We start from the raw sequence: 25,219 nt of genomic DNA, 5'->3' as shown, positions 1-25,219 counted from the left end.
TTGTTGTTATAATAGCAAGCTCTACCTTAATTAATACAATGCAGTCCAAGCACACAGGAACAGTATGTACAAAGGCTTACCAAGGTGAGTGTCTCGCAGAGTACATGCTCAATAAATATCCGATATTGCAGTAAGAGTATTATGGGGGAGCATAAATAGCCCAGTGATGCCACAGTGTAAAATAAATGATTGGTGGGAGTAAGGGGAGGGTGGCTGGATAGATAGGCATGGGCTGATCAGAAAAGGCCTTGAATGCCATGCTGAAAAATTTAGATTTATTCTTGTGGAAGAAGAATACTGAAAAGGTGAGAGGTATGATTGCTGGAATAACAGAATCTTTGAGAAACACAACACCCAAGAATCTGCTTTAATTTTCTTTAAATGTAAGATGCTAATCCAAAGATGAAAGATAGGCTTTCAGAACCAGAAGACATCATAGTCTAGTCAAACCTCATTTAGTAAGTGAGGAAAGTGAGGCCCAGAGAAGTTAAGTACCTTGGCCAAGGTCACCTCGCTAAAACTCGGCAGAGTTGGGGACTAGAAGGCTCGTCTCTTGTTGCCATCTCAATAGCAGGGCTCTTTCCACTGTACCACAGTGCTTCAAAGCAGTTGAGACCAGCTGGTGTGCCTGTGTTTTCAGTTCCCTAATGAAGACATTGGGGATTTGGAGGCAGGGTATTTTCCATGGAAGGCTGTCTTCTCTGTAATTCCTCATCTGGCTTGAACCACTATTTTGGAAAAGGTCCATTTTTCAGCATCAGATTTCCCTGGAGGGTGAGTGAGAATGTGCTTAGTGGCCTGTTGGGTGCCCTTGTACTTTCTGAGCTTTTGTTGGAAAGATGAGAAGAAACTAGTACTGGTGTTTTCGCTCCTGGAAATGCTGCTTAGTTCCATGGCATGTGGGGAATTGTTGGCCCTCTCAGTGACTGTGGTTCAGCCCACCAGCTGACTATCCTTCAGTGTCAGATCAAAACATCTTTAGCTCTTTAAAGGTTCTCTTTAAAGGGTCAGCCCCTATGGCTGGCATTTAAATATCACTTTCTGTTTATCAGTTCACTACCTCTGTTTTCATATACTATGAAGAGATTCATTATTCATTATAATGAAGGTAAGGCAATGTGACATACATTTGTCTTTTAATAGCAAGTACAGGCATAGGGACAACAGTGCTGAGGCCAGTCTCAGAGGAGCATAATGTGTGGTCTGACTTAAGAAGGACCAGGGATCAGGGCACGTGGGTGGCTCAGTTGGCTAAGTGTCTGACTTCAGCTCAGGTCATTATCTCACGGTTTGTGAGTTCAAGCAAACAGCACAGAGCCTGTTTGGGATTCTTGGTCTCCCTCTCTTTCTGCCCCTCCCCACCTCAAAATAAATACATAAACTTAAAGAAATTCTTTAAAAAGAAGAAACAGCAACAGCAGCAGCACCACCACCACCAGGTATAATTGAATTATTTTACACCTGGGAAGCCAGAGCATTATTTGCAGCACAAGTCCAAAAGTCTCCAAGAAATTTTGGGAAAAATAAAATTTCTTGATATTTTTCCATCTAGAATTTTATGACCACCTTCTTCCTTGTTCTTTGACTGTATCACCTTTGCCTCCCTGAATGTTGCTTAATTGCTAGCTCAGTTGGTTAGGATGAAGTATTAATGAAGACGAGATTGCTGCCTCAGTCCCTGAGGAGCTTCTTGGTAGCACCCAAAGACAATGTCTTATGCAGTGGAAAGTGCTTGGGCTTTGAAGTCAGAGTCCCACTAGCTGTAAGACCTTGGGCAAGTTTCTTAACCTTTCTGAGCCTCAGTTTCCTCTTATGTGAAAAGGGTAAATAATGTCAACTATGGGGGTGGTTGTGGGAACCAAATAAACTAACATAGGTAAGACTCCTCTCTTTATGCTGAGCACCTAGTTGGCTTTTAACAAGTATTATTTCCTTTTCAGGTCTCTGAGAAGTTCCCATTAATAGCATTCTTTTCCCCAATCCCCATCCTGGGTTCTGGTCAAGATGAGAAATGAGACAAGAGTGAGCAGATGGAGACCAAAATACCATCTTGATTGCTGATAAATGCTGTTTATTGTGAGAAATAGTGGGATATTAAATACTAAGTGAGTTGCAGGGGGCACCTGGGTGGCTCAGTCGGTTGGGCGTCCAACTTTGGCTCAGGTCATGATCTCGTGGTTTGTGGGTTGTCAGGCTCTGTGCTGACAGCTCAGCGCCTGGGACTGTTTTGGATTCTGTGACTCCTCTCTCTGCCCCTCCCCTGCTCACACTCTGTCTCTCTCTCAAAAATAAACATTAAAAAATATTAAATGAATAAATAAGCACTAAATGAATTGTAGAATTAGGTAGACTTTTCACCTAGTTGCAAGTAACAATTGACCAGGACAGGCCTTCTCATGCTGAGGGTGGAGATGAGTGTAGGAACGGGAAAGGACCCTGCTCAGAGGAGCAGAGCAAGGTGACATCCAATCTCAGCTCTCATCGAGGTGGAGTGAGGCGAGGACGCAGGAGCAGCAGGTGACATCCTCACTGTGGGCAGGCAGATACCTAAGAGGAAGAAAAGAGCAGCTAAACTGAACATGCCCTGTGTACCTCACCAGATTAAGCCCTAGAGGAGGGACAAGGAGTAGACAGAGGCCAGAAGCATCAGACCTCCACAGAGAAGGAAACCTTAGAAGCATTCCCCCCTCAAAAGTGTCCTTCTTCTGGTCCCCCTCCTCTCATTTTGTACCTATTACTTTTCAGTCACTCTGCTCATGAAAGACATAGCTGTCAGCATACAGGGTACACTCAGAGTACAAAAGGCCGGGGGGAAAGGTGTGAGAGAGGGTAGGAGAAGTTGGTTTGAGTCATTGGTAGAGAAGGAGGGTGAGCACCTGAATCCAGAAAAAGAAGCCTAAGTTCCAAGTCAGGGGTTAGAGGTATGAAGGGAGGATCAGTGTTCAGAGACCTGTTTTAGAGAGAAGGGCACCTGCAGGATCATATTCAGAATTTCCAGGAATGGGGCAACATCCAATGGCCAAATCCCAAGAGGACAGGAGGGTATCAGGGTTACAAAAGCAGTCAGATCTGACCTATGAGTCAAGAAACTGTGTCTTCTGATTATGATTCTCGATCCTAGTCTGCCCTCGTTTTCAATCTTTAAAACATAAACATAGTTTGTGATTATAAAACTAATATATGGAAAATTCAGAAATATAGAGGTATAAAGAAAAAAACAAAAATAACTCAATCTCTCCATAATGAAAAACTAATGTTAATTTTAATTATATTTCTATTTAGTTGTTCTTCTATGCATACCATTACACAAATAAGATGGTTCTATCTCTACATGTTAAATTTGCATGCTGAATTGTTTTACTGGGTATTATAATATAATCATTTCCCCATGTTATTAAAAGTTCTTAGTAATTAAACATCATTTTAAATGACATTTTCCCTGGTTTTAAGCACATCTAGATCAATCTCTACCAATTTATGAAAATCCCGAGGGTCTGGAGAGATCTTCTTCTAAATATTTACCTTTTTTTGGGTTGGTAAACAGGGCATCCTCAAAGGCCAGGGCTCTACAGAGTCTGTGCATGGTAACTACTATACAATATTTGATCTTCTGGAAAGTTCTCATATATTTTTTTAAGTTTTTATTTAAATTCCAGTTAGCCAATATACAATGTGATATTAGTTTCAGATGTACAATATAGTGATTCAACCCTTCCATACAACACCTGGTGCTCATTACAACAAGTGCCCTCCTTAATCCCCATCACCTACTTAACCCATCCCCCCACTACCTCCTCTCTGGTAACCATCCATTTGTTCTCTATAGTCAAGAGTCTGTTTCTTGGTTTGCTTCCCTCTTTTTTTTCCCTTTGCTTGTTTAAAAGTTTTGTTTTTTAAATTCCACAGATGAGTGAGCTCATATGGTATTTCTTTCTCTGACTCACTTATTTCACTTAGCATGTCCTTGCAAAATGGGGAAGTTCTCATATTTCTTTTTTTAATATGAAATCTATTGCCAAATTGGTTTCCATACAACATCCAGTGCTCATCCCAACAGGTGCCCTCCTCAATACCCATCACCCACCCTCCCCTTCCTCCCACCCTCCATCAATCCTCAGTTTGTTCTCAGTTTTTAAGAGTCTCTTACGTAAGTTCTCATATTTCTAATAATTGGTGACACGAGTGATCAGAAGATGCCACCCTGCAAAATACAATAATTCAAAGCATAGGCCTTTCGTATATACCACATCATTATTACATATTCAAACAACCACTAGTTTGCCATGGCTGCCATAATAGAATACCACAAACTAAGTGGCTTAAACAACAGAGATTTATTTTTTCACAGTGTTGGAGGCTAGAAGTCAAGTTCAAGGTGTCAGCAGGAGTGGTTTCTCCTGAGTCCTCTCTCCTTGGCTTGCACATGGCTCCCTTCTTGTTATATCCTCAGCTGGTCTTTTCTCTGAGCAGGCACAGCCCTGTCATCTCTGTATGCATCCAAATTTCCTCTTCTTATAAGGCCACCAGTCATATTGGACTAGGGCCCACCCTAAAGACCTCATTTTAATTTACTTATCTCTTTAAAGACCTTATCTACAATATGTGGTCTTTTGTGAATAGCTTTTTTCACTTAGCATGTTTTCAAGTTTCACCCATGTTCTTTTTTATGGCTGAAAATATTCCACTGATTGGATATGCCACATTTTGTTCATCCATTCATTGATTTATGGACATAGGTTGTCTACACGTTTTAGCTGTTTATAAGTAAAGCTGCTATGAACATTCACGTATAAGTTTTCGGTGAAGATATGTTTTCATTTCTCCTGAGTACGTGCCTAGGACTAGAACTGTTGAGTAATCTGGTGACTCCATGTTTAGCATTTTGAGAAACTGCCAAACTTTTCCAAAGTAGCTGCATCATTTTCCATGTCTGCTAGCAATATATAAAGGTTCCAATTTCTCTACATCCTCATCAACACTTGTTATTGTCTGTTTTTATGAAAGCCATCGTTGCAGGTGTGAAGAGGTATCTCATTGTGGTTTTAATCTGTATTCCCTTAATGATTAGTGAAGTTGAATATCACTTCTTGTACATATTGGCGATTTGCAGGCATTTTTTGGAGGAATATTTATTCAAATTCCTTGCCCATGTTTTAACCGGGTATTTGTCATTTTATTACTGGGTTGGAGGTTTTTATACACTCTGGATATAAGTTCCTTGTAAAATATATGATTTTCAAAGGTTTTCTCCCATCCTGTGGGTTGTCTTTTTACTTTCTTGATGGTGTCCTGTGAAGCACAAAAGTTTTTAATTTTAAAGTCTAATTTATCTATTATTTTCTTTTGTTACTTCTGCTTTTGGTGACATAGCTCAAAACCATCGCCAAATCCAAGGTCATAAAGATTTACTTCTATGTTTTTCCTCTATGAGTTTTATAATTTTAAGTCTTACATTTAGGTCTATGGTCCATTTGGAGTTAATTTATTTGTATGGTGTGAGGTATAATCTGACTTCATTCTTTTACATGTGCATATCCAGTCATCCCAGCACCATTTATTGCAAAAACTTTTCTTACTATATTGAATTGTTTTGGCACCCTTGTCGAAAAATCAATTTGACCATAAATGTGAGGGTTTATTTTTGGACTCAATTCTATTTCATTGATCTCTATGTGTATCCTTATGTCTTATGTCTTGATTATTGTAGTTTTTTTAGTTTTGCTGTAGGTCTGAAATTGGGAAATGAACATCTTCCAACTTTGTTCTGTCTCTTCAAGAGTGGCTATTCTGGGTTGCATTTCCATATGAACTGTAGGGTCAGCTTGTCAAGTTCTGCCAAAAAAAAAAAAACAAAGCTACGATTTGGATAGAGATTGTGTTGAATTTAATTGTCAGGTTGTTTATTGCTAGTGCATAGAAACACAATTGATTTTTGTATATTGATCTTGTATCTTGCCACATTTCAAAACTCGTTTTATCTTGTATTCTTAATCATGATGCTTTATTGCTTATTCTGTTCAAGGTATTGTGTTAGACATGATAGAAAATACAAAGATAAACAAGATATGGCCTCTGTCCTGAAGAATTTATAGCCTAATTCAAGAAGTAAGACATAATCCCATTGAATAAATAATAGCCTATTACAGCAATGTAAAGGGAAGTTCAGAATTGCCAATGAACATTAAAGATAAACTAGAATCTAGCAGAGTTCAAGGGATGGAGAAGCAATTCAAGGCTGGAGAGGTCTGGACAAAATAGAATAGGAAAGATTTGAATTCAGGCTTACTCTGTCACTTCCTTCCTCCCTTCATTCTCCCCTTCCTCCTTTAATTTTCTTGCTTTTTAAAAATCCCATCTCTCTCCCTACCTGACTTCTTTGAGAACATTAGTAGAAGGTAACTATTGTTAGTTATCATCATTTCTCAAACCTGGGCGATCATTAGAATCTCTTGCCAACACTACTGAAAACATAGATTCCAGGGTCTCACCTCAGAACTAATGCATCATATTATCAGAGGCTGGGGTATGGAAAACTGCATTAAAATTTTTATCAGTTGATTCTGATTTTCATCCAAGTATGGGAATCTGTAGGTAATATTATAATAATGATATCCATATGATATTTCATACTGTTGTACTTCTGACTGTCAAGGATGCTCATAAATCCAGGAGGTCACTTACCGGAGTAAGAGAGTGTGTGTGAATCTATGCGACAACTCCTCCATTAATGAAAAACACCTTAAAAAAAAAAGAAGAAGAAGAAAAGAAAAAAAGAAAAACATCTCAAGGTGCATAGATTATTAAGAGGACTCAGCAGTGTCATCTGTATTTATGGGAACGGCTCATTTCCATAAACAAACTTTTATTTTCAGTATTTGAGAATCCTAAAAATCTCAAAAGGTCCCTCTATTATGGATGACCCTCAGAGTAACCAGCAGGATTTACATTCACTAACCAGATTTAATAAATTATAACAAGTTGCCATAGTTGCTTCAGATTTTTTTAAAAGAATAAAAAAAAAAAATAGTTACAAAAGAAGCCCTGCCATCCTATCTCTCTTCAGATGTAACCAATGTCTTGAAGACACTGGGACCCTTTCCCACATGTTTTTATATTTTTACTACATACCATATATGTTTTGGGTGTTTAAATATGTAGATAAATAGTGTTCACATTTTTCTGAAACTTTTTTTCCAACATCAAGTTTTTGAGATTTATCTATGTGATACTAGTAGAACCATTCCATTCTTTGTAATGTAGCAATATTATACTATACAGTACTGCAATATAATCCCATTGTATAAATATTCTAGGATCTATTCTGAGGATGAATATTTGTGTTGTCTAGGTTTTTGCTACTTCAAATCATGATGTAATTAATGTCCTTGCATATGCCTCCTTGGGTTCATGTATGAGAATTCTAGAGAATATACCTAGAATGGAAATTACTAGAGAAAGGAATATGTACATTTTCAAAGTTATTAGATTGCTCTCTAGATTACTCTCCACAGTGGCTAAACTAATTTTTACTCTTGTTAGGGATATGTGAGAATTTCTCTTTCCTGTATTCTTAATTTTTTTTATGTTTTATTTTATTTTTTGAGAGACAGAGAGAGAGAGCATGAGCAGGGGAGGAGGGGGAGAAGAGAAAGAGGGAGACACAGAATCCAAAGCAGTCTCCAGGTTCTGAACTGTCAGCACAGAGCCTGAATGTGGGGCTTGAACCGATGAATGCAAGATCATGACCTGAGCCAAAGTCAGACGCTCAACCGACTGAGCCACCCAGGCGCCCCTCTCTTTCCCATATTCTAACCAACACTGTCAAGCCTTTTAAAAATACACATATCTGCTTTAAAAAAAGAAAAAGGGGGCACCTGGATGGTCCCCACCATTGCTGTCTGTGTCTTTCTCCAAAATAAAGTAAAAATAAACTTCAAAAATATAATAATAATAATAATAATAATTGAAAAATAAAAATACACGTCACATAGGCCTTATTTTCAGATTCGGGTAGGGTAGGTCTGCAGTGTATTTTGAAACAGGCCACAGGTGATACTCAAACACAAATATCACTGAGAACCTCTGCTCCCATGTATGTATGTCTGTATGCAGTCTAATATACAGATAAGTGAATTAGCACAGTGAGAGTACTTCAGTGCTTTGTTGGTAACACCCGTGTTGCTCCATTTAGATTCTTGAAGAAAGGATAGAGAAGTACCACTCCGCAACATGCTTTACTGATTCATTTTGAATCAAATGGGGGTATGTGATTTACCAGTCCATAGGGTAGTACTTAATCTAAAGTCCTACCTTTGCTAGCTAGGCTTACGATGTGTGTGTGGGGGGTGGGGGGGGGCGGTGCTTTTTAGAAGTTGTCTTACTTCTTACTAGGTGTATGGCTGGGTGTCAGTTGTCAGGCTTGCATACATGCCATGGCTTAGGGCAGGGTGCGAGTCAGTAACGTCTGCCAGCACGCTGGGTGGTGTCACCGCGGGGAGCATTTGCGGCTTTTTCAAAGCCCTGAGGAATCTGAGAAGCAAGTGAGGGAATGATGCATGAAAACAAAAGGCAGTGGAAAGAGTGACCGGGCAGTAGGCTCCAGCAGGCTAGAACGCTCTGTCCTTGTTATTACTGCTTCATGAAAATGCCACTAGCTTCTTGGCAAGGTCTGGAAGGTAGAGGCTTCTTGAGAAAACAAAGACAAGTGATGTGTACTTTGAGGCTGGAATCTGGTTTCCCAGCTTCCCTACTTTCCAGGAGGCGCTACAGGCTGAAGATGGAAAACCCTCTGCCCCTGGGTGGGTTTAGACTGGTCTTTCCCTCCTGGCTGCTTTCCTGAGTTTTGCCCTACTTGGAAGCAGCCAGCTCTGGTCTCAGAGGCCTAGTAGGACTGTCCTGGGAGAGAAACTGGGCGGTCAGACTCATCTATTGACCAAACTCATCTATTCCTCAAAAAGTAATGTGAAGGTCACCCTAGGGGAGGGAAAAGGGCTTCAGCCCTATGCCTCCTCGTGCTGGGCAGTGAGACCAGAGGGTGCTCTCATGCCTTGCCTGCTTTCTTCTGAGCTGGTACCATGCACTTGCAGAGGATAGCCTGCCTCACTTTTCAGGGATGAAGTAGAAGCTGAGGAAAAGTAAGAGAGTTCATTAGTTCACTGGATGGCTATTCGGACTAGTCATTATTAGACCTGTTACAAGTTAACCTCTGCTTTCCTTACGGATAATCTTTCTTTGATACACAAAGTACCAAGATGCAAAATAGGAAGTACTCAGCATGCTCCTCCTTTCTTAAAAAGTAGCTGTGGGGATAATGAATAAAAATAGGTCTTTGTGAATACAATAGGGCTGAGCTGAGGGTGCGGTTTGCTTGGCAACAGTTCAGGCAAAATTATTTCTCTTGGTCCCCGAATGCTCTTGACATTGCCTCTGCCTGATGAAGTCCTAAAAGACCAGCTTGAATGTGACTTTTTTTTGGTGAAATGCCCATCAGTAGAGTTAATCATTCCCTTCTTTCTGGTTCCATAGAATTTTCTTCTTATAAAAAACATTCATCAAATTGTGTGACAATTACTCACTTGGGATCATGCCTTATTCTTTGTGTGTGTGTGTTTTCCCAGCATTTACAGACTGTACTTGAACATAATAGTCCTTTGATAAATATCTACTGGATGAACCAAAGTTCCTGAGAAAACACCAATACTGAGCTCTTATATTTTCTTAATTATCCCCTGTCTTTTCCTCCTCAGGGTGAAACTGCCCAAGTTTCAGCTCCACATAGAATGGAGGGCATGCTAAAACTAGATGCAATTTTTTCTGAGGAATTGCTTCAGCAGGATTGGGTGTTTCAGATGTATCATTCTGTTGCAGGTGCAGAAATTGTTTCTGGGAAACACTGCCATTATTATCTCTGAAAGGCGAGTCAGTGGAAATTTTTATTTTCCATTTACAGATGGACAAATGGAAGCTTTCTTCCTCATTTACCAATTACAGAATGTCCACTCTGTTCAAAGCACTGTGCTAGGATTTTCACAGGATACAAAGATGTACATGACAAGGTTTTTGTTCTAAAGAATGTTATAATCTGGTTAGGATGAAAATATACTTTGTATGCAAATGTAACAATAACTTCAGAGCATTCCATTTGAATTATATGAGTGGTCCATAAAGAAGTACCAAAGAGAATACAGAAAGGTAGGCAAAATAATTTCCAGCCAAGGTAATCAGGGATGTCATTGCGGTCAACATAGTACTTGAGATTAATAGATTTTGTGCTGGTTATTCTCCATTTAGCCCATATTAGTTACTTGCTGTAATGGGACCAAGGTTGCACAGAGAGCCATGACACTGAGGCTTTTCTTTTAGGGAGCAACTTTACTCGTGCTAGCACGGGTTCTGTGGGTTCATACCCTAAAGACTGAGCCCTGAATGAAGCAGCGTGTAGCCTTTTATACAATTTCTAGTTCTTTGTCTCCCATACACAGTAACATACAGACATACAGTCTGATTGGGTGATCTATGTTACAGAGTCGTGAGGAATGTCACATACGTGCACATAGCTAGGTTGCCTTCCCTTGTTTTGAGGTTTTCATCACATTCCTTAGGGAGGGGTTCTACCACATTCCACCCTTTGATGCTTGGACCCCCCTGTTTGGGGTCAAAGAGCATCATCTTGGTTTGGAGGTTTATATTTCCATAACACCATCACCTGTGTGGCCATTTTCCTTTCGACCATTGCCTCCGTGAGGCTGGAGGCCATATAACCAGGGGAGCGAGGCAAGGTAGGGTTAAGCAAACTCCCCAAATCAAGCGGATAATTGCCATGAGGGTTTTAAATCTCCCAAGAGTTGAAAACCATTCTCTAAATAACTCACTGGAGTCCCAACCTTTCCAGGTCTGGACTGGGACATGAGCAACCTTTCTCAATTGATCTGTGACCTCTTCTATGACTTTTCCTTCATTGTCTATCTGTAGGCAGTGGTTGCTCAGGTTAAACTTTGCACAAACTTCTCCCTCAGAAGGAAGCAAGTAATCTAAGGCCAAGCGATTTTGATAGATGGTTTGCTGCGTGGCTAGTAAGTTAAGAGCTCTGGCAGTTTCATCAGTTATAATTTCTACAATGGCTTATAGTCTGATTATGCGGTTTAGCATGTGAATGGGAGTGCAGAAGTCCCAGGACCCATCCTTTGCCCAGGTGGCAGGGCCATAATATTGGATTACACACTCGGGAGCCCATTCATCATCTTTCCAATTGCCAGTTTATAGGGCATGTCGTTTCCTTTGAGTCTCCCCATCCCCATACACTTTGACTCCCAAATGTTCCTCCCTGGCGAAATGGAGCAGGAAGAAAGATGGATGAATAGTTCCCAGCACACATGACCCTGACCAGCCTGGGGGAAGTATTGTATAGACTGTCCTTCCCTATATCCAGTATAGTCCACCTGGGGCCTGCCATTCAATGGCTACATTGACATTGTCCCGGGCCTCTTGGAGATGAAAGAAGTTAGACAAGGGGTGGGGATCTGGCTCAAGGTCATCTGGGGACCCCCGCCTTTGGGTTTCCCAGGCAGCTGAATTTTAAAATCTTTGGCCTAGGCATGTTAAGCTTCCAAAAGGGATGGTGAACTTTCTTCCCCACCGGGCAAGGCAGTTCTTCCCAGTAATTGAGTTTTTGAGGAGCCAAACCCCGGTAGTAGTAGGTAGTAGGTCTGTTCCATTACAGGGTTTGCAGATATCTAATTCTTTAGCCTCCCATGCCATTGATCCCCCATGTTGGTTCCCCTGCATACATAGCAAGAAGAGATCTTTATAGTTTCTGCTAAAGCAAGAGACAGGTCTCTTGTTGTGGGGGAGATGGGGGGAGGGCTACTTTCAATTTCCATAAAAGGAATGAAAGACTTCATGAGTTGAGGCTTGAAGTGAGACAGCAACCCTCTTGAAGTACAACACAGCTTCTGGGGCAGTGTCTTGCCTATGTATATGTATATGTATATGTATATGTATATGTATATGTATATGTATATGTATATATACATACTATATATATATATATACCAATTCTGAGGTCACTTTCCCATTTGGGGGCTCCTGGATTAAAGACAGTAAAATTAGGGGTGCCTGCATGGCTCAGTTGGTTAAGCATCTGACCTCGGTCCAGGTCATGATCTCACAGCTTGTGGGTTTGAGCCCCACATCGGGCTCTGTGCTGACAGCTCAGAGCCTGGAGCCTGCTTGGGATTCTGTGTCTCCCTCTCTCTCTGCTCCTCTCCTGCTCTCTCTCTCTCTGTCAAAATTAAAAATAAACATTAAAAAAAAGATAATAAAATTAACGGGGTTATAGGCTCCCAGTTTACAGCTGGAGGTTGCAGCCCCCTTTTGGAGGAGTGCCGCCTTGTCTTTACCTTTCCAAGTGGCCGAGACGCAGCTCCAATAGAGGCAGTAAGCCCAGCGGTCACCATAACACATGGCTTGGGATCAGGTCTGTTCACACATACACTTGTCACTGAGCCTGTATCCTTTTCCCATGGGAGACCTCCACAATTTTGAACCCCAAAAGGGTTTTTGTTAATAGCTGCGAACATATCAAAAAGTACCGATACCATGGGCACCTGAGTGGCTCAGTCGGTTAAGTGTCTGACTTTGGCTCAGGTCGTGGGTTTGAGCCCCACATCGGGCTCTGTGCTGACAGCTCAGAGCCTGGAGCCTGCTTCGGATTCTGTGTCTCCCTCTCTCCGCCCCTCCCTAGCTCACACTGTCTCTCTTTCTCTCTCTCTCTGTCGCTCAAAAATAAACATTAAAAAAAAAATTAAAAAAAAAAAGTACTGATACAGGCATGTGGGGATTAGTAACCCGGGTTTGGCTGATTAATCCACCCCTCCCCGGCCTCCTGGGAGTGTCGGACCTCCAACCATTCCTCAGTTGGGAATACTGTAGGTCAAAACAAGTGTATTGACTCTCCCGTTGGCAGATAAAATAGGTGGTCTTATTGTGTCTGCAGGTCCTCAGGACTTCTCCCTGGCATGAGAAGTGGGTATGGTATAGTAAGGTTCAAGTGACTCCCTGACCTGACCTGGTTATGTGAATACACGGGTCATGTGATGAGAAATCTAGGTCTGCTGAAGGGGTCCAGAGTTAGAAGCAACCAATACCAGCAGAGCATCCCATCCACAAAAGGAAGGTGAACGCTAACAGAAACCACTCACCACACTCCCAACTGGCCAGGGCGGCCTCTGCCAATCCTATGGCAAAAGGTATAGCAAGAATCATAATGGCAAGAAACAAGGGGTGACAGTACATCACAGGAAGGAAACAGAGGTAGAAGATAAGGACAGTCGATCTGTTCCACCGGACCATCGATTTCTCAAGCTTCGGCCGTGTGTAGATTAGTAAACTTCCGGAGTGATTAAAGCAGGGCTACAATCTCCCAGAGCCTCTGGAGTTGCAGATTGCTTCTTCTGTGTGGTCAGCTTGCACGGTGTTGATGGATCAGGAATGCTGCCTTCACTCTGCGGTAGTGAATCCAGGGACCCACCTCCGCCACTTTTATTGCAGTAGGGGTAACAAAATGACAGTGAACGGGCCTCTCCAGAGGGGTTTTAGGGATTGGACATTCCATTCCTTCACCCATCCAGCATCTCCTGGTTTAAAGGGGTAAGCGTCTGTGGTCAGACTCACAGGTAATCACTCCCTAACCCAGTGGTGTAAGGTGGTTAGGGTAAAGCCAAGGGTCAGCATCTGTTGCCTTAGGGTTAGATTGCCTATCTCATTTAGATCCCCCCTAATGCCCTTGATGATGGGGGGAGGGTGCCCATAAAGGATTTAATACGGAGGGAACCCCATCTGCTTAGTGGGGCTATACCTGATTCTTACCAAGGCTATTGCCAACACCTGGCATAGTTTACTTAATTGCAGCTTCAGGGTTTGGTTCATTTGTCCCACCTTCCTGGAGCTCTGGGGTCGGTGTGCTGTGTGTAGCTTCCAGGTGATCTTTAACCCCTTTGCCACCAGCTGCACCACCTCAGCCACAAACGCTGGCCCATTATCTGATCCCACAGTGATAGGGATCCCAAATCGAGGAATGATTTCTTTTAGAAGAAGTCGGGTCACTTCATGTGCCTTTTCTGTGTGAGAAGGGAAGCCTTCCACCCCGCCTGAGAAAATGCACACAAAGACCAACAGATATTTACAGCCTTGGACCCAGGGAAGCTCAGTGAAGCCCACCATCATATTTTCAAATGGGGCTCTCCTGACACTCTACATCCCAGGGGCGGCCTTGGGTTCCTGGCATGGGTTATTCCGGGCACATGTTTCACATTGCTCACATACTGCTCGGGCTATGCTGGAGAGTCAAGGGATGTAGAAATGTCAGCTCAACATAGTCTCAAGAGCTGTCCAGCCAATTGGTTTCCTGATGGAAGTGCTTGACAAAAGCTGGAGCTAGGGCCTCAGGAATTGCACTCAGCTGTCTTCAAGTTTCTACCATCCACCTGGGCGGTAGCTTCCATTTTTCAGTCTTAAACCATGTACTTTCATGTTGTGAGTAATTAGGGTCCCATTCTGCCAATGGACTAGGGAACAGTGTGGCGATTAAAGCTGCTGATTCCGCTGTTCCTTTGGGGGCTGCAAGTTTTGCTTCTCGGTCTGCCTGATAGTTTTCCCATGCAGCCGTGGTGTCTCCCCTTTGATGTCCCACACAATGCATGATTACCACTCTTTTAGGGGCCCACACACCATCTAAGAGTTCAAGGATTTCCTTACCATACTTTATGTCTTTCCCTCCTAAGTTTATTAGACTCTTTTCTTTATATAAAGCCCCATGTACGTGGAGGGTGGTGAAGGCATACTGAGAGTCTATGTATATATTAACACATATCCCTGCCACCAGTTGGAGGGCTCAGGTTAGCACAATGAGCTCTGCCTTTTGTGCCAAAGTCCCCTTTGGCAGGGGTTTGGCCTTAATGATAGAATTTGGGGTCACCATGGAGTAACCTGCAAGGCACTCTCTCTTTCACAAAACTGCTACTGTCAGTGAAATATTCAGCCTCAGGATCCTTGAGGGGCCAGTCCCTTAAGTCTGGTCAGCTGGAGAACACCTCATCCATGACTTCAATGCAGTCGTGATCTGTCTGGCCCAGCCCGACAGGCAGTAGAGTTGCAGGGTTTAGTGTCCTCACTACTTCCAGATGAATGTGTGGGTTCTCACACAGAATTCCCTGATATCTGACCATCCTGGCATTGGTTAGCCAGTATTGTCCCTTGCATTCCATTAACGTCAATACTGAATGTGGCACGTGGACTATCGATTCTTGTCCCAGAGTTAACTTGTCAGCCTCAGACACTAAGAGTGCTATGGTTGCAAGTACTCATACATAGGGTGGCCAGCTCTGGGCAACAGAGACAAGCTGCTTGGAGAGATATGCCACCGGGTGATGCCATGACCCCCAACATCTGGATTAGGACTCCCACCGCAATGCCAGTGCACTCATGGACATATAGGAAGAAAGGCCTGGTCATGTCTGGGAGCCCCAAACCAGGCACATTAGTGAGGGCTCACTTTATTTCCTCAAAGGCCTTCTGCTGTACCGATTCCCACATCAGGGGCTCCCACTCTCCCCCCTTTGTAGCTTCATAGAGGGGTTTCGCCAGGATTAAAAAGTTGTGTATCCAGATTGTACAGAAACCTGTGACCCTGAGAAATTCCCGAACCTGCCATCAGATCAAGGGGACAGTGACTGAACAAATGGCCTGCTTCCTCTTGTGGGCTGAGTTGGCACTGCCCCTGGGAGAGGTGAAAGCCAGTGTTCTTGACTTTCTTTTGACAGATTTGGGCCTTTTTCCTTGAGACCTTATAACCAGTTTCCCATAGGAGGGTAGGGAGCTGCCGAGTTCCTTCCATGCAGTCCTCCTGAGACCTCAGCCAGCAGTAAGTTGTCTACGTGCTGAAGCAAGACATAGCCATGTTGATCCACTGGGAAGGCTCTTAGGTCTGAGGCTAATGCAGTGCCGAAAATAGTTGTGGAGTTTTTAAACCCCTGAGGCAATCTGGTCCAGTTGACCGGCCCTTGTGACCATTTTCAGGATTCTTCCACTGGAAGGCAAAGATTGATTGGCTCTTGGGGGTCAGGCAGTTGCAGAAGAAGGAATCTTTGAGGTCTAGGCATGTGAAGAAGGCAGCTTTGGTGGGGTAAGACCTAAGAGAGTGTATGGGTTTGGGACAACAGGGTGCAGCGGCCCGGTTTACTCCCCACAGGTCTTAAACAAGCTGATAGTCATTGGTGTCCGGCTTCTGGACAGGTAGGAGGGGCGTGTTCCAAGATGACTGACAGGGTTGAAGCACCCGTGTTTTAGAAGTCTCGTCAAGTGCTTCCATATTCCCATCTGTGCCTTACAAGGGATGAAATATTGTTTTTGGTGGATGGGCTCTCTCCCTGGCTTTAGTTCTACAATTACTGGAGGTATGTTCTGGTCCAGTCCTGATGGGTTGTCCTCAGCCCACACCCCCAGTATGCTGAAGGGCAGCTCAGGTTCCTGTTGTGGCTCTTCCATGAGGCTGTAGAGGCACCACTCTTCTCTTTGGGGAATCATGAGAGTCATAATCTTTGCTTCTGGTTTCTGTAGGGTCAGCCTGTCCCTGAGAGTTGAAAGTTATCTGGGCCTGCAGCTTTCCCAATATGTCATGCTCATTAAAGCCACAGGGCAGTCAGGGAGGTATAGGAATTCATGGATGACTTCATGGCTGCCTAAATTGCATCATTGAGGATGCAGGAAGGGACGGTGTGTCCGACTACCTGTGGCCCCCACAATGGTGGCTTGTCTTTGTGAGAGGGAGCCCACGGGTTGGGTCACCATCGAGTGTTCCACACCAGTATCCACCATGAAGTCGATGGCTTGGCCCCCTACATTCATTTGGACCATAGGTTCTTGGGGGACTAACAAAATAGAGCCTGGTCTGTCCTAGTCCTCCTCATAGTCCTCCATGGTGGTTAGCCCCACAAAATCATCTTAGGGGGCCCCATGTGGCCATGATGTTGGCTGGTACCAACCCTGGACCACATGGCCTCTTTCTTTCTGCTGAGAATTATCTTTCTGGAAGTGTTCTGACTGCTCCACCAAGGCAGCAGCTAACAAATCTGCCTTTTTCTGCATCTTCCAGCATTCTTCCCTCCAAGCTGCCTGGTCATGTTTGACAAACACCTTAGTTGCTACTTCCAGCAACTGACTGGCATTCAGGCTGGTGAAACCCTTTAGCTTTTGCAGCTTGCACCCAATGTCCCCTTGGGCCTGACCTACAAAAGCCGCATTGACCATGTGCTGATTAACGGGTGCTTCTGGACCAAAAGGGGTATAGAGACAAAATGCCTCACATAGAGTCTCATAGAACTGGCTTGTGCTTTCCTTGGGTCCCTGGAGTACTTCTGATGTTTTGCTCATATTTATGGCCTTTTCCCCCTCTTCCTTCATGCCATTTAGAAGGGCTTCTTGATACCATTCAGTCCTTGTGAGCCCTCCATCTACACTTGAGACATCTGGGTCCCATTTGGGGTCCTCCCCAGGTAAGTGAGTTTGAGCATAAGCCTGGGTGTCTAGTGTCCCAACTGGGGCATTCTCCTCTAACCATTTTAGGGCCACCTGGGTAACTCAGTGACGCTCCTCCATGTCAAAGGGGGTCAGGAGGAATTGGCTGCAGTCCGTCAAAGCAGGTTTATGGGTTTGGATTAGGGACTGCATTAGTTTAATCATAGCCTGGGGCTTCTCTGGATAGGAGGGAGTATGGTGCTTCCAAGTTGAGAGGTCCGTAGCGGTAAAGGGTTGGTACACAAAAACACGCTAGCGTTCTCAGATCTGGCTTTCCTGATCATAATAGATGGCTCCCCTAGTTTCCCTCATGGCATCTGTAGGGCTCCCCAGTGTTGCTGCAGGGAGGGACTATCTCCACTGGTCTGATCTCCTAGTTGCCTTCTGGGAGGGGCATATGTGATTAGGACCGGTGGTCCAGGTGAGCTGGTCACATCTGGAGAGGTCGGTGGTGCTAGAGGTGGCAAGGCCTTGGGACTAGGGGCAGGCTCAGATGGGGTTTCAACAGCTGAGGCAGCCGGAAGCGCAGGTGGCAGTGAAGGATACGGTACGGCATATGGCGGTGGGGTTTCCACAGGTTCTCCAAATGGTATGGGTTTTTCAGTTTTGGGCCGGCATTTGGAGGAAGCCGTGACACAAGCCATCATAACTTTACAGTTCTCTTCAATATAGACTTATAGCCACGGTGCCTGGGAAAGGATCAGGTCTTGCCAATGGTCAGTGTAAAGAAATTGGTCAGGGTGGCCTCGATCCCCCACAACGATCCTGAACACTCAGCCAACTAGTTCCTTATCAAGTGAGTCCTTGGGGGACCAGGCCACCCCAAACAATAGCCAATCAATTTCACAGAATGTGCAGAGCTTTTCAGGAGTTAATTTCACACAATCATCTCTTGAATATCCCTTTTTGAAATTCCTCAACATATACTCTAGGGGAGTCGGTTTACTCTGCTTTCCACCCATTTCTTCTCCTAACGGACAACTTTCATGCACAAGAGAGGGAAAAGGTGGGGGGGGGGGGCTAACTTGGCAAGGACCTACACTTGCTTTGTCTATTTCCGGCTGCTTTCCTCTTGGAGATATTTCAGGTGCCTCTTAGCATTGGCGGCTTCAGTACCATTCCCTGACCCGGATCAGACTCCTGAAGAAATCTCAAGCCACCTTAAGCCCTATGAGGTTGGCATAGAACCACGGATCCAAACTCAACACTTGCTTTGGCCCCTTGGTCAGGCTGGAACCTTTCCCCTGTCCATCTCATTCACACACAGTCACACAGCAACTCCAACCCCCCCGCTCCCCCCCCCCCCCCCCCAGGGCCCAGTGCCTTGGAGTTGCAGTTTTATTCCTTACGGAACTAGTCGGGCAACTCCAGGAGGTGATCAGGCTTCTCTTCTGCCTCTTAGGGGTAGGTCTACCAAAATGAACCCTGGTTCTAACCAGTCTGAAGGTCAGCGCTCCCTGAGCTGGTTCCTGGGCCTCACCTGGTTCCTTTGTGCATCTGGGGTCCTTGCCTGGGCACGCTGGGAGGGGCTAGTCTCCTACAGATCAAGTAGTCCACTGGTGCCAGGTGAGGTCACCTCTCCCAGTGCCCTGGGGTTTGAACCCTGGCAATAAGAGAGGTAAAACAGCATCTCCACCTCCTGGATGCAAACCCCAAGAAATGTAATAGGAGCAAGGTTTGCACAGAAAGTCGTGACATGAAGGCTTTTCTTCCCAGGAAGCAACTTTATTTGTGCCAGCCAGGCTCAGTGGATTCGTGCCTGAAAGACTGAGCCCTGAGCGGAGTGGGGTGTAGCCTTTTATACAATTTCTACTTCTTTGTCTCCCATACATGGTAACATACAGACATACAGTCTGATTGGGCGTTCTATGTTACAGAGTCATGAGGAAGGTCATGTACATGTACATAGCTAGGTTGCCTTCCCTTGTCTTGAGGTTTTGGTCATGTTCCTTAGGGAGGGGCTCTACCACATTGCGACTGCCATAACAAATTACCACAAACTGGGTGGCTTAAAACAACAGAATTTTACTTTCTCATAGTTCTGGTGGCTAGGAAGACAAAAATCAAGGTTTTGGCCAGTCTCCCTCCCTTAGGCTCTGGGGTAGAGTCTGTCCCTCACCTCTTCCAGCTTCTGATGGCTCCAGGCATTCCTTGGCTGGTGGTCATGTCACTCTAATTTCTGATCTTGTGGTCACATTGTTACCTCCTCTTCTTTCTCAAAACTCCCACTACTTCTCTTTTATTAGGTTATCTGTGACTGCATTTAGGGTCCACCCAAGCAATCTAGGATAAGTTCTTTCTCTCAGGATCCTAAATTTAATCACATCTTATACCATATAATATTCTCAGGTTCTGGGGATCAGCATGTGAACCTATTTTTTGAAGGGGCCACTAGTCAGCCCACAACAGCCCCCTAACCTTCTCTGCCCTGCTCTGTGCCCCATGAAGCTATTACAGTGATGACATGATTTGGACTCCTCAGTGCACTGGCTCGCTGTTGGGTTTGGCCAATGGGAGGCAGCAGCAAGTATCAGAGGGTAGGGGGGGAAAAGGGGTTGAGGTATTTCTTCTTTTCTTCCTGCTTTAGCACCATGGTCTGGCAGCAGCCATTTCCCATCATAGATATAACCTCCTTCGGGACTCCCACAACACTAATTTGGTACCCTTGTCTCTCTCTCTCTCTTTTTTAAGTAGCCTCCACATCCAGCATGGAGCCCAATGTGGGGCATGAACTCATGACCCTGAGATCAAAACCTGAGCTGAGATTAAAAGTCGGATGCTTAACTGACTGAGCCACCTGGGGAACTTCCCAGGTCTCTTTAGCTTTAGACAACATTTCCCTTGTCTCTTTAGCGCTGGTTTTCCACTGTTGCTAGTCCTCAAGTGCTTCAGTATTCCTCTTAAGTTCCTAAACCCTGCCTACATCCTTGTAAGTATGTCTTCATCAAATTATTTTCAAAACCCTAGCTGAGTGTACCTTCAGTTTCCTGCCACGATCTTGCCGGATATAGATATGAGGCAAAAATTTAATTTACAGAACAGACAGACTCAGGTTGCCTTAATCTAAGTTTAAGTAATGACAAGTGGGAACTGGAAGGTGATTCAGCATACAGTACAGTCATAGCAGCTGGGTTATCTTGTGGCCTCTTCCATAGTAAATATCTGTTGCTCTGTACTCTGTCAATTATTGGGACTCTCTGCTTCTGCTGCCCTTGCTACTAAGAACTTTCTATTCTTTTCTCTATCTCACAGCTTTTACTGCCTCATGGTTTCTGCTGCCATGTGACTTCAGTTTTCTTCCCTCCTTCTGTGTCTTTTAGCTTCTGCCCATTGCTAACTGCTGACTCCCTCTCTGTATTTCATAGTCAACTGTCCCAAAGGACCTGACTGGTTTGGCTGCTCACCATCAAGGACAGACAATTGGGCAGAGCTTTCTTGGCAACCCGTCACATCATCATAGGTTTATTGTCCTAGGTCAGGGGCCTGCTCCTAGAATAAATGGTTTTGTTTGGAATGGCAGAATAAGTTGGTAAATAATTTGGTTTCCTGTCTATTAGAAACCCCAAGGGTGTTAAGGATGTGGCAGGCATTCTGATGCTTTCAGGGGATTATCAAAACCCAGATGAGCTTCTGTTGTCCAGTTTAGGATTAAGCCTAGTTTTGAACTGTTGGTTCAGAGCCTTTTTACCACCAAGGATCCTTTTAATTATTTTTATTTTCTTCCAGATAAACTGCACCTTTGTGGAGGTAATACATGAATTCTATCAGGTATAGCGATGATATTGACAAAATTATTATCAGTTAGGATTATCTTCTAGAATGCACTCTTGGACTTTTGGTCTCTTGGCTTTGAGCCAAGAGAATTTAGGAAGTGGTGGTCCCATTTAGAGAAATTGACCCTGAAAATCTTAGCCTATGTTTTATAGAAAATAGAACTCAAGAGGCACCTGGGTGGTTCAGTTGATTAAGTGGCTGACTTCAGTTCAGGTCATAGTCTCACGGTCTGTGAGTTTGAGCCCCGTTTTGGGCTCTGTGCTGAAAACTTGGAACCTAGAGCCTGCTTTGGATTCTGGGTTTCCCTCTCTCTCTGCCTGTCCCCTACTGCTCTATGTTTCTCTCTCTCAAAAAATGAATAAACATTAAAAATACACTTAAAAAAAAGAAAATAGAACTCAAACCAAGAATTAATGCTTGTTTTATTTAGGAGATGCAATCCCAGGGCAGCAAGAGTGAGAGAAAAAGGGAAGAAAGACAGAGAAAGATGGGAAACAATGCAAGATGATGTTTGAACAAACTGCAGAGACAGTAGGCATGTCTGCATGTCCATGCAGAATACCTCCAGATGCTATGTGCTGGAAACATGCTCAGGTAAGTGCTTGGGAAGGAGAAAGGAAAAGGAATCCATATTTGTGATTCCCTCCCATGTCCTAATTCCCACTGATCAAGATTTACCACACCAGGAGTAACCTTCCTCATACTTCTAGTTTATATGATATGTTCCCCTTGTTAGCCTCTCAGCAAGCCACATACTCTACAGTATGGCCTTTAATCCTGGTTGGGGAGTACAGAGAGAAGCCAGAAATTCATGGTGTGAAGCTGGCAAGCCTGGTCACGCAGTGGCAGTCAAGGTAGGGACCAGGCTGGGAAAGTGGCAGATAAGTCCGGCCTTAGGTTGGGGGCCTACCTGGGCCCAAACAAAGCAAGACAGCTGCAGCAATGGCAGAGACAAAATAAGTGACAAAATGATGATAAGAGAATCTGATGAGGCACATAAGATGTGTCTGGTATACTCAACATTAGAAGGAAGGTTAAGGCTGAAAGTTGCAGCTATGTCCAAAAGGCAGTTGGTGGCTGGGGGGGCGGGGAGGCACCTGGGTGGCTCAGTTGGTTAAGAGATCGACTTAGGCTCAGGTCATGATCTCACTGCTCCTGAGTTTGAGCCCCACATTGGGCTCTGTGCTGACAGCTCAGAGCCTGGAGCCTGCTTTGGATTCTGTGTCTCCCTCTCTTTCTGCCCCTCCCCTGCTTGTGCTCTCATGCTCTCACGTGCCCGCTCTCTCTCTCTCTCTCTCAAAAATGAATAAACTTAAAAAAAAATAAAAACAAAACAAAACAAAAAAACAAAAGGCAGTTGGAAATTCAGAACTGGGACTTCCTCCAGAAAGACAGTATTTTGAGGGTTATAGAAGGAAACACCAGAGAGAATTATATTCCCAGACAGCATAGAATAAAGGAGTAGGAACATGGGCATTGGAGACAGGCAGAGCTATGCATAAGTTGCAGCTGTGTGTGACCTTGAGCAATTTACTTAACCTTATTAAGCCTTAGTTTCTTCATCCATAACTGGGGATGATGATACTATAGAGCTCATGCTTCTAAAGCATGTGGCACAGTGCTAGGCATACAGTAAATGCTGAATAAACTGTGACAATTATGATCGTTAATATCTTTCCTGGATAACTATAATCTCCCCAGTGCTCTCTCTTCTCCAGACTGACTCTGCCAGTGCTGGTCCTAAGTGTGTGGAGCAGCATGGGTGGCTCACGCCTAAGTCCTTTAAATACTCTCAAGGGCAGCTGCCTCTGGGTCGTCCAACACCTGAGGTCATGGCACCCCTGTGCAGGTTGGTGGTCTCCTACAGGGTGCTGACACATTCAGCCCCAATAAAGTAGTATCACAACCCATTATTTTTGGTACCTAGATAGTTGGGAGATCGAGACCCAAGTTGGGCTTCAAGCTGGGCATGGACCCTCTCTCCTGACGCCCCTCATCCATTCTCTTTCTCTCTCTCTCTCTCAAAAAACAGAATAAAATAATGTACGTAAAACAGTATACTCAATAAATGACAGGTTGGTTTATTTATTTTTTTTAATGGCTGTACTTTAAGAATGGAGAATGACTTTTCCCATGGGAAACAACCACATAGCTTCCCCAGGGAGAAAAATATAAGCCCTGATTAATTGGGACAGCAGAGGTAGGTCCTCTAGGATAGATTAGTGGGGGTAGTCACATTACAATTTAATAAAGAATTTCAGGGGCGCCTAGGTGGCTCAGTCAGTTGAGCAGCCAGCTTTAGCTCAGGTCATGATCTCATCACAGTTTGTGAGTTCAAGCCCTGCATTGGGCTCTGTGTGGACATCTCAGAGCCTGGAGCCTACTTCAGATTCTGTATCTCCCTGTCTCTCTGCCCCTCCCCTGCTTGCATTCTCTCTCTCTCTCTCTCTCAAAAATAAATAAACATTAAAAATGAAAAAAAAATAATTTTAAATTTAATTAAAGTTTAAATCCCTATTGTGCTTTTTTCCTTAAGAGTTGACTTTATGGATTCTCACTAGCCAAATTTGAGACAATCATAGCACCAAAATTTTGTTGTATGGCTGTATAAAAATGATGGTGTATAAAAAGAAAAAGCCACACATTGAAAGTAATTAAAAAGGGGGAGGAGAGAAGAGAAGGGAAAGAAATAGGAAAATAAAACCTTCTCTTTTACAGAAGAATGCCAGCTAATAAATGTTAAAGAAATGATGAGGCTTAAGAAAAACAGTTATGCAATTCCCAATGTAAGAACTCATTCAATCAAGGACTATGAGTGGATGATAAAACCTTGGGTGAAGGGTTGATGGGTGTTATGGGTTGTATTATGTCTCCCAAGAAAGGTATGTTGAAGTCCTACCCCTAGGACCCTAGAATGTGATGTTATTTGGAAATAGGGTCATCGCATATGTAATTAGTTAAGATGAGGTCTCTAATCCAGTATGACCGGTGTCCTTACAGAAGACAGTCATATGAAGACACAGAGACACAGGGAGAAGGCCATGGGAATATGGTGGCTGATGTGAAGTGCTGCCGTTGCAAGCCAAGGAATGTCTGGGCTACCAGAAGCTGGAAGGGGCAAGGAAAAATTCTCCCCTAAAGTTGTACAGGGAGCCCTACTGACACACTGTTCTTATACTTCTTGCCTTCAGAACTATGAGACAATAAATTTCTGTTGTTTTAGCCACCCAATTTGTGGGTACGTCCTTACAGTAGCCCTAGGAAACTAAAAACAGTGGCTAACAGAATAGACACAGGATAGCAGTGCACCAAAGCATCACCCACGTATGTGAAAGATATGGTTTTCCAAAGGAGAGCTGTCAGTTACCACTTAATCAGGTATCAAACTTAACATCACTAATAGTGGGACAAGCTGACATTCATTATGTGCCTCCTGATATGATGCACACAATCATATGTATATGATATGTGTATATGTGTATCATATGTGTATGATAAGGTACACAATATCACTTTGATCGACTGAATGCCATAGACCCAGATTCTTTCCGTCCCTATCCACACCCCTTGCAATGTGACTTTGCAGCAACTCCCATCGAGAGGTAGAGTTTATTTCTCTACCACTTGAATATAGGCTGGCTTTGTTATCTTTGTTGGCCAACATAATGCAATTGAAGTGACAGAGTGCTGGTTCTAAGCCGAGGCCTTGACAGACATTACATACTTCCACTTTCTTTCGGATCCTTCCTCTTCCATGAGAATAGGCCAGGGCTAGCCTGCTAAGTGTGATCAATTAATGGAGCTGAGCCCAGTCATCCTAGCTGATGTCATCCTAGACCAGCATGCCCCCAATCTGCCAAATGACTGCAAATCC

The 25,219-nt window shown here is 43.9% G+C and overlaps 1 protein-coding gene and 2 long non-coding RNA genes across 4 annotated transcripts in view; 1 reads left to right on the top strand and 2 right to left on the bottom strand.

Moving 5' to 3' along the window:
* MKLN1 (muskelin 1) overlaps positions 1–25,219 on the top strand; it is a 372,917-nt gene that overhangs the window by 128,094 nt on the left and 219,604 nt on the right. Inside the window, exon 1 of one of the 2 annotated variants that reach the window (XM_053218071.1) lies at positions 21,747–21,939. The exons of the other annotated variant lie outside the window; for it this stretch is intronic. Coding sequence (XP_053074046.1) covers positions 21,914–21,939 — 26 coding nt within the window. The 5' untranslated portion in view covers positions 21,747–21,913. Of the gene's footprint in view, positions 1–21,746; positions 21,940–25,219 lie in introns of those variants that run through there. 2 annotated transcript variants of the gene reach the window in all.
* The window catches only part of LOC113604157 (uncharacterized), a 62,884-nt gene that overhangs the window by 9,074 nt on the left and 28,591 nt on the right, over positions 1–25,219 (bottom strand). The gene's annotated exons all lie outside the window — the stretch shown is intronic.
* On the bottom strand, positions 3,989–11,963 carry LOC128314717 (uncharacterized). Its single transcript, XR_008296639.1, has 2 exons — positions 6,682–11,963; positions 3,989–5,832 (listed from the first exon to the last, which is right to left on the bottom strand). It is a non-coding gene; the product is annotated as an uncharacterized LOC128314717 (long non-coding RNA).

Source organism: Acinonyx jubatus, chromosome A2, assembly GCF_027475565.1.
Source record: "Acinonyx jubatus isolate Ajub_Pintada_27869175 chromosome A2, VMU_Ajub_asm_v1.0, whole genome shotgun sequence".
NCBI classification, from domain to species: domain Eukaryota; kingdom Metazoa; phylum Chordata; class Mammalia; order Carnivora; family Felidae; genus Acinonyx; species Acinonyx jubatus.
This window is presented reverse-complemented; position numbering and strand designations above follow the sequence as displayed.